General features: G+C 42.1%; 1 protein-coding gene across 3 annotated transcripts in view; it reads left to right on the forward strand.

The window, feature by feature from the left end:
- Met (MET proto-oncogene, receptor tyrosine kinase) overlaps positions 1 to 14,512 on the forward strand; it is a 109,562-nt gene that overhangs the window by 52,889 nt on the left and 42,161 nt on the right. For all 3 annotated transcript variants that reach the window (XM_052719702.1, XM_052719703.1, XM_052719704.1), the window contains 3 exons: positions 7,449 to 7,583; positions 8,460 to 8,633; positions 12,927 to 13,087. In XM_052719702.1, coding sequence (XP_052575662.1) covers positions 7,449 to 7,583; positions 8,460 to 8,633; positions 12,927 to 13,087 — 470 coding nt within the window. The remainder of the gene's footprint in view (positions 1 to 7,448; positions 7,584 to 8,459; positions 8,634 to 12,926; positions 13,088 to 14,512) is intronic.

Consider the following 14,512-nt stretch of genomic DNA (forward strand, 5'->3'; position numbering starts at 1 on the left):
TACAGATAAGGAGCTTCAGGGACCACTGGGGATTTATTTCTATTGATACTTGTGCTCCATCGAGTTTTATATAAATAAACCTAAAGCATTTGACAGTCCATGGAATCAGGCAGCCAACAACACTGAAATCCAGTTTGTTTACATCAGACACAGTGGAGGAAAGAAGGAAGGAGGGCGGAGAAGACAGGAGGCCTTCAGCTGGCTTTGCCAGAGTGACTTCCTACCAGGTTCTGTCAGTGTTTTGACTGGACTAAAACTCTAAATCCAAAGCCAGGCTAAGTCTCTGCAACTCATGTTTTAATAAATACTATAGCATTTCTGTTACAAAATAGAATCAACATATTTTTTCCCTCCCAAGGCAGCTGCCACACATGAAAAACACAGAGAAATGATTTTACTTCCTTCCTACCCTCAAGCCTAATGGCAGAGTTGCTTAGCAAATTTTTTTATCCCGAGAGTTTGCAGCTGTTTCTGCCCTTCCTATTGTGTTGGTGTTCGGCTCGGGCTGGGAACACAAGCTACAGCCCCAGCTGTTGGGTGCAAAGTGAATCAGGTATTTCACAGTGGTTATTTGATTAGAAAGAATTATATTGTTTAGCTAACAATAGTCTGTGCATGGCAGAGGGGACATTTCTGACATGTTGCTAACTTTTAAAAAAAAGTGTAACTTATCTCACGCAGGTGCAGCTAAATCTAAATACACTGATGTGCACATGTATCTGAGTCTAGATCAGTGGAAGTAGGTCAATAATAGAATTCAAAAACGGTTTTGATTTGCATGATCACTCTCTTGGGAGGCTTTGAAGTAAAATACTAAGTAGTGTTTGAGATAGCAGAAGTAAACAATGAGAGTATGTGCCCTTACGGAGAAACCTAGCCCAGTGTGCTGGGCCATGTGGGAGAAGGATGGATTCTCATGAAGATCACAGGACTAATCACGGGGATTGCCCACGTCTCCCCTTCTAAGCTCCTCATCTAATCTACATCTAAACAATGCTTGCTTGATTTTTTTTTTACAGTCCTTGTCTAAGACCTTTAATCTCTATATGCAAAGCATTGCTATTAAAATATTTGTGCATGGCTGTCAGGCCGGGAAAAGTGAGGGGATCCAGGGTGGGGGAGGGGGCCAGAGGCCTCTCCAAGACTTGTTTCAAATCCAGCTCCACAAACATTTACCGGACAACCACACTGTGTCTGCTAACAGGGCCCGCTGCCTGGGCACAAGCACATCTACCGTGAAGTTCTCTGGTACTACCCTGGTCTTTCTTCACGGCTCTCCCCTTTCCTGTTCTGTTACCCTCAGTGTTGGCAACACCCATCACTTTCTTTCTCTTCTGGTCTTATCTGGACTAGTTGGGTCTAGCAAGAAACTTAAAGAGGAAAGATGTCTTTTGGTCGTGATCATTCTTTACGACCACTGCTTAAAGGATTATGTTGGTAATCAGTGAAGTTGAGAATAATTACTTCCTTCCTGTAAAATCAGCTCATCTCCTGGCCTCCTGTGGTCAGGTTCTTGGGGCTTCGACACCACCACCCTGGTGTATCACATCAGTGCTTCCCATTGGAAGGCGATGGCATGCCTCAAGTTTAGAATTACTGTTATTTTCTGATATGTAGACACATATATGTTCGGCAATGTGAGCATTAGAGATGCGTCTGAATGAAGATTAAACTCACACATCGTTTCTTTTTAGGAATTGTTAATTTACTCATCTCTTATAAAATGTTCACACAGAGGCATCGTTTAAAATATCATTTAAAATGGAATATGCAACACTGACCTAGATATAGTCCAAAAGAATATTATTAGCATTAGTCTTTTTATTTTGAAGAAAATATGTATAGTGAGTTCAAATGCTTCTTTGTGCTAAATAAGAACTTACTGTAAGTAAGAATTTCAAGATCATGACCATAACTAAAAATTAAGCTGGGTTCATGTATAGTCTTGTAAAAGTAATGTCTGCAATGCTTTTGAAGGACATATATTTTGTTCACTATCACATGCATAGAAATTTAGAGCATCATAAATATTTGAAACCCTGGGAAAATGTGAAACTTTTGTTTGTTTTGGTTGTAGATAACATAGAGAAGCTAAAATTTATTTCATGGGTGCTTCCTGTGGGGAGGAGGGAAGGCGGGAAACCGGAGCGACATGTGAAATATGAAACACACACAGCATTAGTTTATGAACCTTTATTCCTTTTAAATAGCAGTAGCAGAAAAACTCTGCGTTGACTGGCTGCCCTGCAGCTGATGTGTTTGTAGTACTAATTTGGAAGTTGCCTTAGTTACTTTTCTCATCGCTGTGACAAAATCCTGACCGAAGCAGTGTGAGCGGGGAAGGGTCTGTGCGGTCTTGAGCATGAAGTCCATCAGTGGTGTAGGCATGGCAGCAGCTGTGACCCATGGTCCTTCATGGAACCCACCCTCACCCATGCTGTTCTGGCACACCACGCTGCCACTCTGCCTCTGCTGTCCCACACCCTTCCCCAGGTGATCCGCCCCACTGGTGTCTGGGGAGTGTGCTTCATCTCCTGCTCTGTTTCTCCGGTGTGAATCCACCCTGCCACTTAGCAGCCTCTCTAGGACCCTGCACCATCGAGGCTCACGCTGACTGTGAGGAAACATTCTTCAAAGCCTTGACTGTGGGTGATGAGCAGGGATGGCCAGGCAAGGGTCGCCACTGACTCTCTTGAAGTAAACTTTCCTCTTACAAAAAATAAATAAATAAATAAAACCTGCTTGGTAAAAAAATAAAAACCCAAACCACAGTAAAGTGTCACTTCACACCGCTAAAAAGGCCATAGCTAAGAAAATGGAAAACAGGGCTAGATATGGTGGGACACACCTTTAATCCCAGGACTCTAGCAGTTGAGAGGCAGAGACTGGTAGATCTCTGTGAATTCAAGGCGGCCTGATCTACATAGTGAGTTCTAGGACAGCCATGGTTTTTTTAGAGAGACCTTGCCTCAAGAAAATGGAAATGAAAAAAGAAAACGAAAGTGGTACCCCTAACTTGTAAGAATGTGGAGTAGTACAGAAACTGTGGGAAATAGCTTAGCAGTACTTTTCAAAAGTTAAAGATGGGGTTACATGATAAAAACCTTACGAAGGTTTTTAAAAAAATCCGTATCCTAGGTGCAACACACAGGAAAAATCAAAGTATATGTTCACACAGGAAGTTCCACATCTATCCATAGTAGCATTATATTCAAAGGCAAAATGTAGGGGCTACCCAAATGCCCGTTGAGTGGTACATAAATGCATAGAATGTGGTCTGTATATAGAGCAAAATGTTGTTTGGCAATAAGAGGGAGCATTGATGAATCTTAAAAACTTATACTAAGTAGCAAATGCCAACATAAAGGCCAGATAATGTCAATTTCCACTTACATGTAATGTCTAGAACAGGAAAAACCAGAGAGAAAGTAGATTAGTAGTTGTCAGCGGCGGGGGAGATTGGACGATAATTGTTAAGGGATGTTAGTGTTCTTTGAGCTGCTGAAAGTATCTCAGAGTTGACTTCAGTAATGATTGCACAAATTTGCATAGACTCTAACACCTAGGCCTCTGTAACGCGGCTGGAAGCTTCAGGGATGGAAGGGACAGCAGTGAATTCTCACTGGAGAAACCATCACAGTGGAAGATGCAACACCCCCCCCCCCAAAATCTGTGTGGCGGGTCACATGGGGAAGGGTGTGGTTAGATCAGAGCAGCATGGGTGAGGGTGGGTTCCATGAAGGACAGGGAAGGCCCCTGGAAGCCATCAGAGGACAGCCAATCAAGGCGTTTAATCAGGGTTGCTGGACACTAAGGACATTTCCTAGCCCTTAATATTCATGAAGAGGCTTGAGTGACCACTGAAATTCCTATTGACCCTACAACCACCACCACACCCTCCTCCGCCTCACTCCCCACCCTTCCCCTTCTCACATGAAATTATGGAATTGTCTACTTTGAAAAAGAGAGACACAAACATTTGAGAAAGGAGATAGCCACGTAGGTTTATTTTATGTTAAATTGTGCTCATCTGTTTTTAAACAAAATTAAATTGCAAAGCTGTCTAATTGAAAATGAAACTATGTATATGGTAGGGAAATTTGGTTTTTATGAATTATAGAACCTCACATAAAATTATTTTGTTCATATTTACCAATTTTCCGGTTATCTGTTCGTGTATTTTTTTCTCACATCCTCTCTCAGATACCTTATTGGGAAGTTTATGTGGCCTAATAACCACGATGAGTAAGTAAATTCAAATTCTTCCCTCTCCCCACCTCTCAAACAATGCATTAGATCTATATTTTCAGGATCATTAAAGAAAAAGGTTTTGTGGTCTAAATACTAAGGATTAGTCATGGACACAGTAGAAACTTGAAAGATAATTGCCAGTCTTCTATTTCATACTAATTGTTCTCAGATTGCCAAGTGATTTATCATAAGAATTAAACTTACATGCCAAATTCTGTTCTGTCCCTGGAAATATCTCCATGACAACAAAAAGCAACTCCTAATTCTTGCAAGCATTGCTTCAGGGGTATTTTGAGGATTTTAGTGGTTACTCAATTATTTAGGATTCTGGCAATGAGAGAAAGGGAGGGATTAATGATAGAAAAAGCATTCTTGGCATTTCCATACAGTGGATGTTCCTGCAGAGAAAAGGCTAATGATGAAGTGAAGAAGTATTTGCATCTGTGATAAGGTCTCTCTGCTCATCAGTGCAAAGGCAAAGATTCACCCCCTCTTCTCACGGCCTTCCTTCCTGCCTTCTCCTGATGCCCAGTCTCCACAGCAGACAGCACCCATTCTAGTCCACGAGCTTTGCTAGCTAGGCTAGTACGATGTCATCTGAACCATCGACGCTCATTAAAACAGAGAGGTCTTCTTAGGCATGCTCAACTCATGCAGCCAAGGTTACTAAAACAAGGAGTAACTGGCAAGCAAATGCATTGTGAAAGCTGTTTTAGCTTCAACTCCCCAGTGCTCTGTGAGAGTTCTGACTTGAAGCTTCATATTGGTGCTTACTCCAGGGCTCCTAGAGTCAAGCAGCTGGGTGTTTAAGGAGGGCTCAAGCCCGGGGAGTCTGGCATTAGGTAAAGCCTCTGGGAAACCCGACTCTTGCACTTTCTAGCTAAATTCTCCCTTGGATTTTATTGAAAGCAAAAACAGTATCTACCAGAATAATTGTGAGCAATCACTCTGATCTCTTAAGAAGCACTTAGCATGTGTCTGACGCAGTTACCTATGATAAAAATGTCGTGTGTATAGTGTCTCCAGCTGAAAAATCAGAGAAGACAAAAACAAATCAATCAACCCAAGGCCAAGGATACAAAGAGCAGAGCTTCTTTATGAAAAGAAAGGGAAAGGTTAATCATTCCTGGGAAGTGCATCTAATCAGATATGTGATAAAGTCAAGATAACAATCTAGTAATTAAGAAGGGATTGCTTATTATAGACACAAGAAATTCTAAACAAAGCAAGGTTATATATAGAATTACCATAAGGCTCCACAACTCCAGTCCTGACATCTCACGTGACAGCAGTATAAGGAAAATGCAACACATCCTTTCAAAGGGTTCTGGGAGACGACCAATGTCATGCAGTAGGTCGAGGAGCACAGAGGAAACCAGGAAGATGCGTGAAGAATGCTAATATCCAAGAGTTGAGGGAGGCTGAGTATTAAGACAAGCTGATGTTTGTGCTGATTTTGACTTGTGCATGAGAAAAGAATATTTTTTAAGTCTTTTATTCAAAGAGAAATAATGGGTTGGAGAACTATAGAGAATGGGAGGAACTAAGAACCAAAAGAGATTTAAAATTGCAAAACTGAAGAGCTTAAATCCAGGTGATATGGTATAGGGGTTTGGGGTCTTCAGCGCCAGATCGGTGAGCAGCCCAGGGGTGGGGGCAAGGGAATGGAAATTAAACTCTTCTTCACATCGCCCACAGAGGTCATGAATGTCTATTGGGCCCTACATGTAGGAAATAACAGTAATTTCCATCCTGACCACGTGACCTCTGAGGTCATAACCATATGACCTTTGAGCCACCATTAAACTTCTGTGCAAATATAACCACCCCGTTAATGGAGGTGTTTTCAATGTGTTGAGTGTTCAGAGTAGAACAGAAATGTTGTGATGTTAAACTTTTATGGCTCAATGTGCATTTGGTTAGTTTTTCTATTAACACTTCACCCCATGAGAACAAATTAAGCACTTGGAAATCTTCCTAAATTGTTTCAGGCTACTTGGATTCTTCATTGTGTTAAAGAAGAAAAAAAATTGACTATTTTTCTCCAGAATAAGTATATTTTGTGTGTATCTGAATACAAAGCACTTAATCACGTCTCTAACCTGCACTTCTGTTTTGTGAATGAGAAAACTATGATCGAGGGAGTGTTTTTGTTGTTTGGTTGGTTGGTTGGTTGGTTGGTTTTTTATTCTAATTTCAGGGTACCCATGGCTGTCCCAGGATTTCATATGGCAAATGAATACATTTTGAAAATATAACTTGTAAACGTTTCTTGGAAATGTAGGGCAGTTTCACAGTAGCTATGAAGCCCAGTTCTGAATCAGCCGCTTACCCAACACCCGCTGTGTGCAAACTGATGACCTACTTAAGAGTCTCTCTGAGCATGCCCAAACCCTCCTGAAATCTCCAGTCAGATAAGATAGCCGTCCTGATCTTATCCTCCTGGCTGATCTGTCTCTGAACTTCCCTTGTCACTGGGGTCTAGAAACAGGAAGGAGGGAAATTGTATTGCCGGGGAATGTCCCTCATGACAAATACCTGAAAGCCAGAATAACACCATTTCTCCAGACACATCACTCAAGCATTGTTAAAGCCACCAAGCCTTATTTTTAAAGCCAGGACAAAATGTCGAACTTCATTTGTAACATAATTAATAGCATATCATGAGACAGTTATATATATATATATATATATATATATATCAGCATTCAATTCAAATAGTCAGGGTCTATCCTAACCTCAAAAGATCTATAATTACAGCTTAAGAGTAGCAAAACTGGAATCAGGCCTGGGTTTCCAGACTCCCTGTCTTCTGCTCTTACCATAACTTCAAGGGAAACTACCCCATGGGGAGGGTTGAAAGGACAGATTAGCTAATAATCCAGAAACTGTGTGGCCTATGTGGTGGCTTCGTTCTGGGGGAGAGTTTTGGCTCCCCCAGTTGTCCATGCACTTGTAAGGATTGGTCTGAATGTGCTGGCTGATTGATTGCAAGATCTGTCGCTAGAAACTGCTGTGGCCATGGGCAAAACATTCGAGCTCAGATGAATTGGCTTTGAGGGGGAGATGAGAAGACGTTGTATTGATTTCTCACAGGATGAACTGTGGGTCTTCCAGTAGACCGCTGATGCACTTTGCTGTACTGCTGTGTTTAAGGCGAGTCTGTGGAAACGGGGGTGTTTTCTTTTGTTTCTCAGGTTGTGCTTTCTCGGACTCTACCTTCCACCCCTCATGTGAACTTCCTCCTGGATTCCCATCCTGTATCTCCAGAAGTTATTGTTGAACATCCATCTAACCAAAATGGCTACACATTGGTTGTCACGGGGAAGAAAGTAAGGCCTCTTTCCACTGGAATTTCCATGGATATGGCTCTTTTTGAATGTTGTTGCTGTTTTAATAACCTCTCTCTGAGTCTTAGATTCATATCTCCTCCATTTAGCTCTTTCTTGAGTCTTCCAGAGATTGCCTGAAGTAGAGTTCTCTATTATCCAGGGGAGATTAGGCCTGAGGGGATCTTCTTTAGAATGTGCACTTATCCTTCAGTCCTGTTTTTCAGTGAAAAAAACAAACACCAGAATGCAAATTACAGTCCTAAGGCAGAACCCCAGAGCAGGCAGATAAATCCTGGAGACACACACAGGAATTTGACTCCAGCCAGTAATCCCTGTCCTCTAAGAGAGAGATGTAGGTCGTGATACCAGAATGGTATGTGACCTTCCATAGAACTTTCCAGGGTTTCAAGTGCTTCCCCTGCAGCTTACATTAGTCTCTCTTGTTATTTTAAAATCATCTCAGACAGAGCCACATCTCTAAGCTGTAGAACTTCTAGCATTATAGGGTAGTGCTTATGGACCAAACAGTAATAATGTTTTCTTGAAGTTGTGGTTGAGGGGTTAGTGAGTTAGTTCTGGCTGTGCTGTCCAAGATTTTCTGAAACTCACAGCCCTGTCTCAGCCTCCCAGGTGGCAAGCATCTCAGTTGCACACTATCCAGCAAACAATGTGACCATTTTATCATTTATGTACCAAGAGTAAGAGGAGGCATTTGACATTTTTAGATCCCTTAAAACCAATACTATGGGATTTTCACATAGATGTTCTTTATTAGATGCTACCAGGTGAGAATTCTATGTAACTTTTACGCATGCAATTCTTACTTAAGCAAACCCAAACCCCTCTAGAAACTCTTTCTGTCCCTTTTCTCTGCAGATCTCCAAGATCCCGTTGAATGGCCTGGGCTGTGGACATTTTCAGTCTTGCAGTCAGTGTCTTTCTGCCCCTTCCTTTGTGCAGTGTGGCTGGTGCCACAACCAATGTGTACGTTCTGATGAATGCCCCAGCGGCGCATGGACTCAAGAGATCTGTCTGCCTGCAATTGATAAGGTAGGACTGTCTGTCCGCCATCATGCGCATTTTTTTTGGTAAATGAAAATTCCAATAATGAAAAAAGAATGCAAAAGTCAACTTACTCATTTCGGTAGGGGGGACACCAGTCAAAGTCCTCTCTCTGTCTTGGCTTTGTCCCTAAGGTGGCGTTGGGACACCCCCTCACTCTGCATGTGAAGTGCTCCCTAGTTCCCCTCTAGGGTAGCTGCTCTCCCTTAGGTCCATGTGTGTTACCCAGTGAGGTGGGAGTGAGCAGTACTGCTCCCCAGTCAGGTCTGTTTCCTCCTGAATCACCCACATGGCCTGCTCTAGACCAGGTGCCCACAAAGAAGTCCCCAACTCCACAGATAGGTCTTATGTCCATGGCATACATGGGGCCCCTGAGTTGAACCATCCAGACTGATGATCCTTACACACAGAGGTTCCCTGTTCACCTGTGGGTAGCTTAAACTTTGTCTCAATGTACTTGAACAAGAAATGATGAGTCTAGAATAGCTATGCTATCATCTACACGTCTATAAGCCATGTATCCTTTAATTCACTTTGAAAATACTTACCGATTGTATGCCAGGACATATAGGTCAAAGAAAGACAAGTGCACTCGGCTGTTGAAGAATCCAGTTCCTGGCAAGGATGGCGGCCTGGACATTGCAGCCATTGCAGTCTTGCATTTGGAGCAAGATTTGCCTTGCAACATTGACACTGCAACTCTGAGTGTTGTTTGATTTTCATAAGGATTGGTTTGAAGATCTGCAGCAGTTTTTTTAAAAAAAAAAACCTCTTGGCCCGTGTATATTTTGCTTGAAAAATATTTCCCCAGCAAGGACCCGGTATTAGCTTTTCCGTCTGCGTGTAGAACAGTTGGACTTTAGTAAACGCCTCTTGTGAAAGTCAAGAGAAAGGGCTGGGGTCACCTGGTGCGCTCCGAGTAAACAAAGCAGCGAGGGGAAACAGGGCTGGAGTGCATGGCTGCTTCCATTTAGTTACGGTTTGGAGCAAGATTTGAGGTGGGTAACTGGGTTTTCAGTCAAACCATTTTCTGCTAGGTGTGATACGATTATCAAGCCTTGGCTTGGCCAGCCAGCGAACACACTAAAAGCAGAAAAAGCAACTGTAACTCTTCACTGTGTTGGTCCGTCTTTCTTTAAAGCCACATGCAACTGTATACTTTTACAAACAGCCTTGGTGACTTCAGGTGCCAGAAACTAGAACTCTTTACAGTCTGTGACAACTGTCCAGAGTGTGTGTGTGTGCATGTGTGTGCGTGTGTGCATGTGTGTGTACATGTGTGTGTGTGGTATGTGTGTGTGTGGTATGTGTGTGTGTGCGTGCGTGTGTGTGTGTGTGTGTGTGTGTGTGTGTGTGTGTGTGTGTGCGTGTGTGTGTGTGTGCACATATACACAGGCACACACAATCAAATCCCAACAGTTTCTTTTCAGAACTATCCACATTAGTATTTAAGAAGGCAGACTGATAAGCTGACGGGCTGAAACATTTCATCTTGACCACTGTGCGTCCCTTTAATAATCATGAAAGCCTTGTTAAAAATAGTTGAAAGCGGAGTCAATAGCTTAGATTTTTCCAGAACCACATAATCTCTCATGCAAGTCTTCCTCCTCCCTCGTCTTTCTGAGGTCCAGCACTCTACAGTTGATTTTTTTTAACTTTTTATTGATTCTTTGTGGATTTCACATCATTCATCCTGATCCCAATCATCTCTCCACCCCCTCTCTTCCGCTCTCTGCCCTTGCAACCCACTCCCCCACCAAAAAAATTTAAAAGTAAAACCAAAATAAATGTAAAAGGTTGCAGCGTGTCATGCACAAGTTGATGAGGCGTGGGTTATATAGTAGAAAGAAAGTAGCACAGCTGAGTCTATAAATCCCCCCACCCCAGCCCTCCACCCCCACCCACCTCCATCCGTAGCTGTTAGGGAGATTTCATGCCGTACTAGACCGTGACATTTGGCGTTCTCACTGTAAAAAAAAAAAATATGATAGATTGTCCCCTTTCCTTTTCTGCCCTAAATTCTACATGCACAAATCCAGCTGATGTATAGAATTTCACTTTGTGATACATATACATTAACCTGCTTCTCAAGGTAAATGGTGTTCAGTGGCTGGGATTCCTTGCTGTTTTAGATATGAGTGATTTCAGGATTATAAACTCAATCCATTGTTTCAAATGTGCCACCTAATCTTCAAGAGCAACGAGAGATGTTCAGAAAATGAGGGGCTTTGCCCCAGTATATTCTGAATGTATCGGGTGGTGGGAGGGGGGACCTTCATACCTTATGGGACTGAAGATGACCTCAGAGACACAATAGAACTATATCATTGATCGAGTCCCAGAAACTAGCCACAGCAGACTGGGCAGCCGTGCATTGCCACCAGCACATTTGTGACCTTGTTTTTTCCTGCTAAACCAGAAAGTGGCCTCAATAGTAAAACTTAATTTTCAATTTTTTTAACGCTTTCTCGTATTTTATCTTAATGGGGTGCGCTAACATAATCCGAAAGTCTTGTTGGAAGGGGCCCAGCAGTGATGTGATCTTTCACCTGTGAAACCCAGACAGGTGGGAGACCCGGCTTCTGTGGCTCTACGCAGGACACTCATTTCCTGCCCAGAGAGTTTCTCTGTACTTCAGGATAGCTCGGAGTTTGCCAGCCCATTGTTGGGGCTGTGCAAGGGTGTGTGGTCTACGACAACTTCCTTCCTTGTCCCCTGGAAGAGGGACAGTCCCTCCCTAAGCTACTGGGACAGTGTTCAGCTCAGCGAATGCTAAGCAGAGGCATCCTTTCGAACCCCCGGGGGTAGCAGAGGATTTGTTACTGCTATGTCTCTTACCAGTGCAGCTGCCGAAGAAGTCTGTGTCTCTTCTCCATGATCGCCAAGTCTCTTTGCCTTTTCATAGGAAGCGATGATGTGTGCTGAGTGACAGGCTTCAGTTTTGACATGGAGCAGGGGAAGGGCTGGAGGCAGAGGGATCAGGTCCACATCAGCTTGGGCAGCTGTTTGGATGGAGAAAACCTTCTCATTAGAAGGGGCAGCAGCTGCCTGGCAGCCTTGGCCTGAAGAGGGTCCTGGGAGCGAATGCTTCTTCTCTCCTGCTAGATTTCTAATATCATAATAAACAGGGGTTTTTTTTTTTTCCTCTAGCAGTTCTCATTTGGCTAGACATAGAAGAGGTGAATTTTCATGAAAGGCACAACTGTGTAATGGATTTTTATGGCTAAAATGACGATCACAAAAGCATTAAGCTAAGACTTAGAAGGGTTTTATAACAAGGGTGAGTTAAGACGTTGGTTTGTAATTATTTACTTAGGAAGGATGGGAATGTTTGCAAATTTGGATTCTTCTGAAAGTTGTCCTTACCGGTAAGACTGGTGCAGAGCAGGCTTCAGGACATGCTGGGACTTGGCTGGTTCTGAGTCTCCTCGATTTCATTTTTTCCCACCATTGTGCTTTACAGTACAATTTACAATATGTCCCCCCAAAAGAGCATTTCCTTTCTCAATTGTCACACAGCTCCCCGGGAGAAGCTTATTTTTAACTTGGAAGTGTGTTTTGCCTAAATAGTTTTAGTCTATGAACTGTTGTCTTACAGACGTCATAAATGGCTCATGCTCTGGTTTATCATGGCGGCTACCATCTTATTAATATCTCCAGTGTTCACTTTTAACACACCAAAAATGAGCTTATTAGTCACTGAACATCGAACATGAGGAAAAACATCTTTAAAATGAGATAAAATAATGTCAAAGAGAATTAGAGAAATGACTATAATACCAATTTGGGGATCTGTCAGTTTTGATTTTTTTCCAGTAGAAATAAGGTGTTGTTTGTATTAAATATTACATAATTTCATTTGTATTATGTATCAAATAGTTGGCATATTTAAAAAGCTACTGCAAATCTTATGTAAGAAATACACATTGATACACTTACAGTAGATCCAGGGAGTTGGAGAGATGCCAGCAGAGGACCTGAATTTAGTTCCCAGCACCTCATTAGGTAACTCCCAACCAGCTGAAATTCCAGGACTAGGGGATCAAACGCCCTCTTCTGGTCTCCATAGCTCACATGCACAAACCCCCACACAGATCAAACGCCCTCTTCTGGCCTCCATGTGCTCACATGCACAAACCCCCACACAGAAACATATACACAAGTTTTCAAAATAAAAATAAATATTAAAAAATAATACATCGTTTGCTTGGTTTCCACAATATGAAAAACAAAACCACATTGTGCAGTATTTTCCTTTCAAGTTCTGTCTTATCCTTGTAGGTCTTCCCCACTAGTGCTCCCCTTGAAGGAGGAACGATGCTGACAATATGTGGCTGGGACTTTGGATTCAAGAAGAATAATAAATTTGATTTAAGGAAAACCAAAGTTCTGCTTGGCAATGAGAGCTGTACCTTGACCCTAAGTGAGAGCACCACCAATACGTAAGGAAGATGGGTGACTTTGTTGGGCTGGGCTTGAAAGACAGGCTTGGTTTTTGGGGGGTTTTTGCTTTTGTTTTTGTTTTTTAAGTAGAGTTTCTAAAAAAGGATAAATTGCTCAACATGTTCATCCATGAATTAATAAGGGTCTTGACCTGTCACAGCATTTGAGAGACTCGGAGAAAGAAAAAGGTGACATGGCCTCAGAAAAAGAAAAAAAAGATGAATTCAGCATCCAATAGTTGTTTTGTGACTTGTTTGCTTGATTTGATTTTTATACAGAGTTGGAGTTTAATGTTTGTTCGTGCTTGTTACTGTGGTTTTGTGTGCTTGACAAATACCTGTGTGTACGTACAGTTGCACACGTAGCATTGCATGTGGACATCAGAAGATGACTTCAGGAATTTGGTCACCTCCTTCCACTGTGGTCTCCAGGGCTGGGATTGTATGGGAAGGTCAGGTCACCAGGCTTGTGACCTTACCTACTGAACAGTCCTACTAGCCCGGCATCCAGGAACTTTGAAACTACTAAAGTAAAAGCTCTGCAGAAATTGTCTCTGTAATTTGAAAGAGTGGCCCTCCTTCTTCAGACTCCAAACATTGTCTCTAAAGTCCTCTTGTGGACATCAGTAAACAGCTTGGCATGTGTCCTCTTATCACGATCCACCTGCTAGTCCTTAAAACAATGGTGATGCCATCAATCACATTTTTGAGACACTTTTTGGATGATCTTAAATTTATATTGAGGTAATATTCATTGGCACTCTGCCATCTGGGCATTCCCCCAAATCCTGGGAGATGTCAGTCTCATTCTTACCTACAGTGCAGCCTCGCCAAACTAAGCCAGAGATCAGAGCCAACAGACTACCAAGTTTAGGTCTCTGATCAAGGGCTGTGCCTGACCTACTGTATTCTACATATCCCTTCTGCAGTCTCTAAATTCCACAGTGAACAGGTAATTCAGAAACTGTTATATTGCAGTAGCAACAACTGAAGCTTTAACAGTTAAATCCTTATGGTTGAATCTGTTCTAGAGAGTAAATAGATTTCATTCCAGGGTCATAGAAGAGCATAATATATACATTATAATGAATCCAAAACCAATTACTGTCAAGCTTGCTAGCCCAAAGACAAAAGCAAGTTCACCCTAGGAAAATCCTTTGTTGTCCAAAACTCTTAATTATTGCAAAGTAAATTAAGATCTACAAAGAAAAAACACAATTCATTCTCTCTTTTTAGAAGTTACTTAGTAAAAAAAATTATATTTCAACTTTATATACTATATATTAAACTATATAAAATTACTGATTAAAAATTGGCTCTGTTGGTGGCTAAGGAGATGTCTCGTTTGCCAAAGTGCTTGCCAAGCAAGTAGGAAGACCTGAGTTCAGTACACAGCACCCAATAAAAAGCTGGGCATGGTGATGC

The sequence above is a fragment of the Peromyscus californicus genome, unplaced genomic scaffold (assembly GCF_007827085.1).
Source record: "Peromyscus californicus insignis strain IS unplaced genomic scaffold, ASM782708v3 Scaffold_6__1_contigs__length_162567912, whole genome shotgun sequence".
NCBI classification, from domain to species: Eukaryota; Metazoa; Chordata; class Mammalia; order Rodentia; family Cricetidae; genus Peromyscus; species Peromyscus californicus.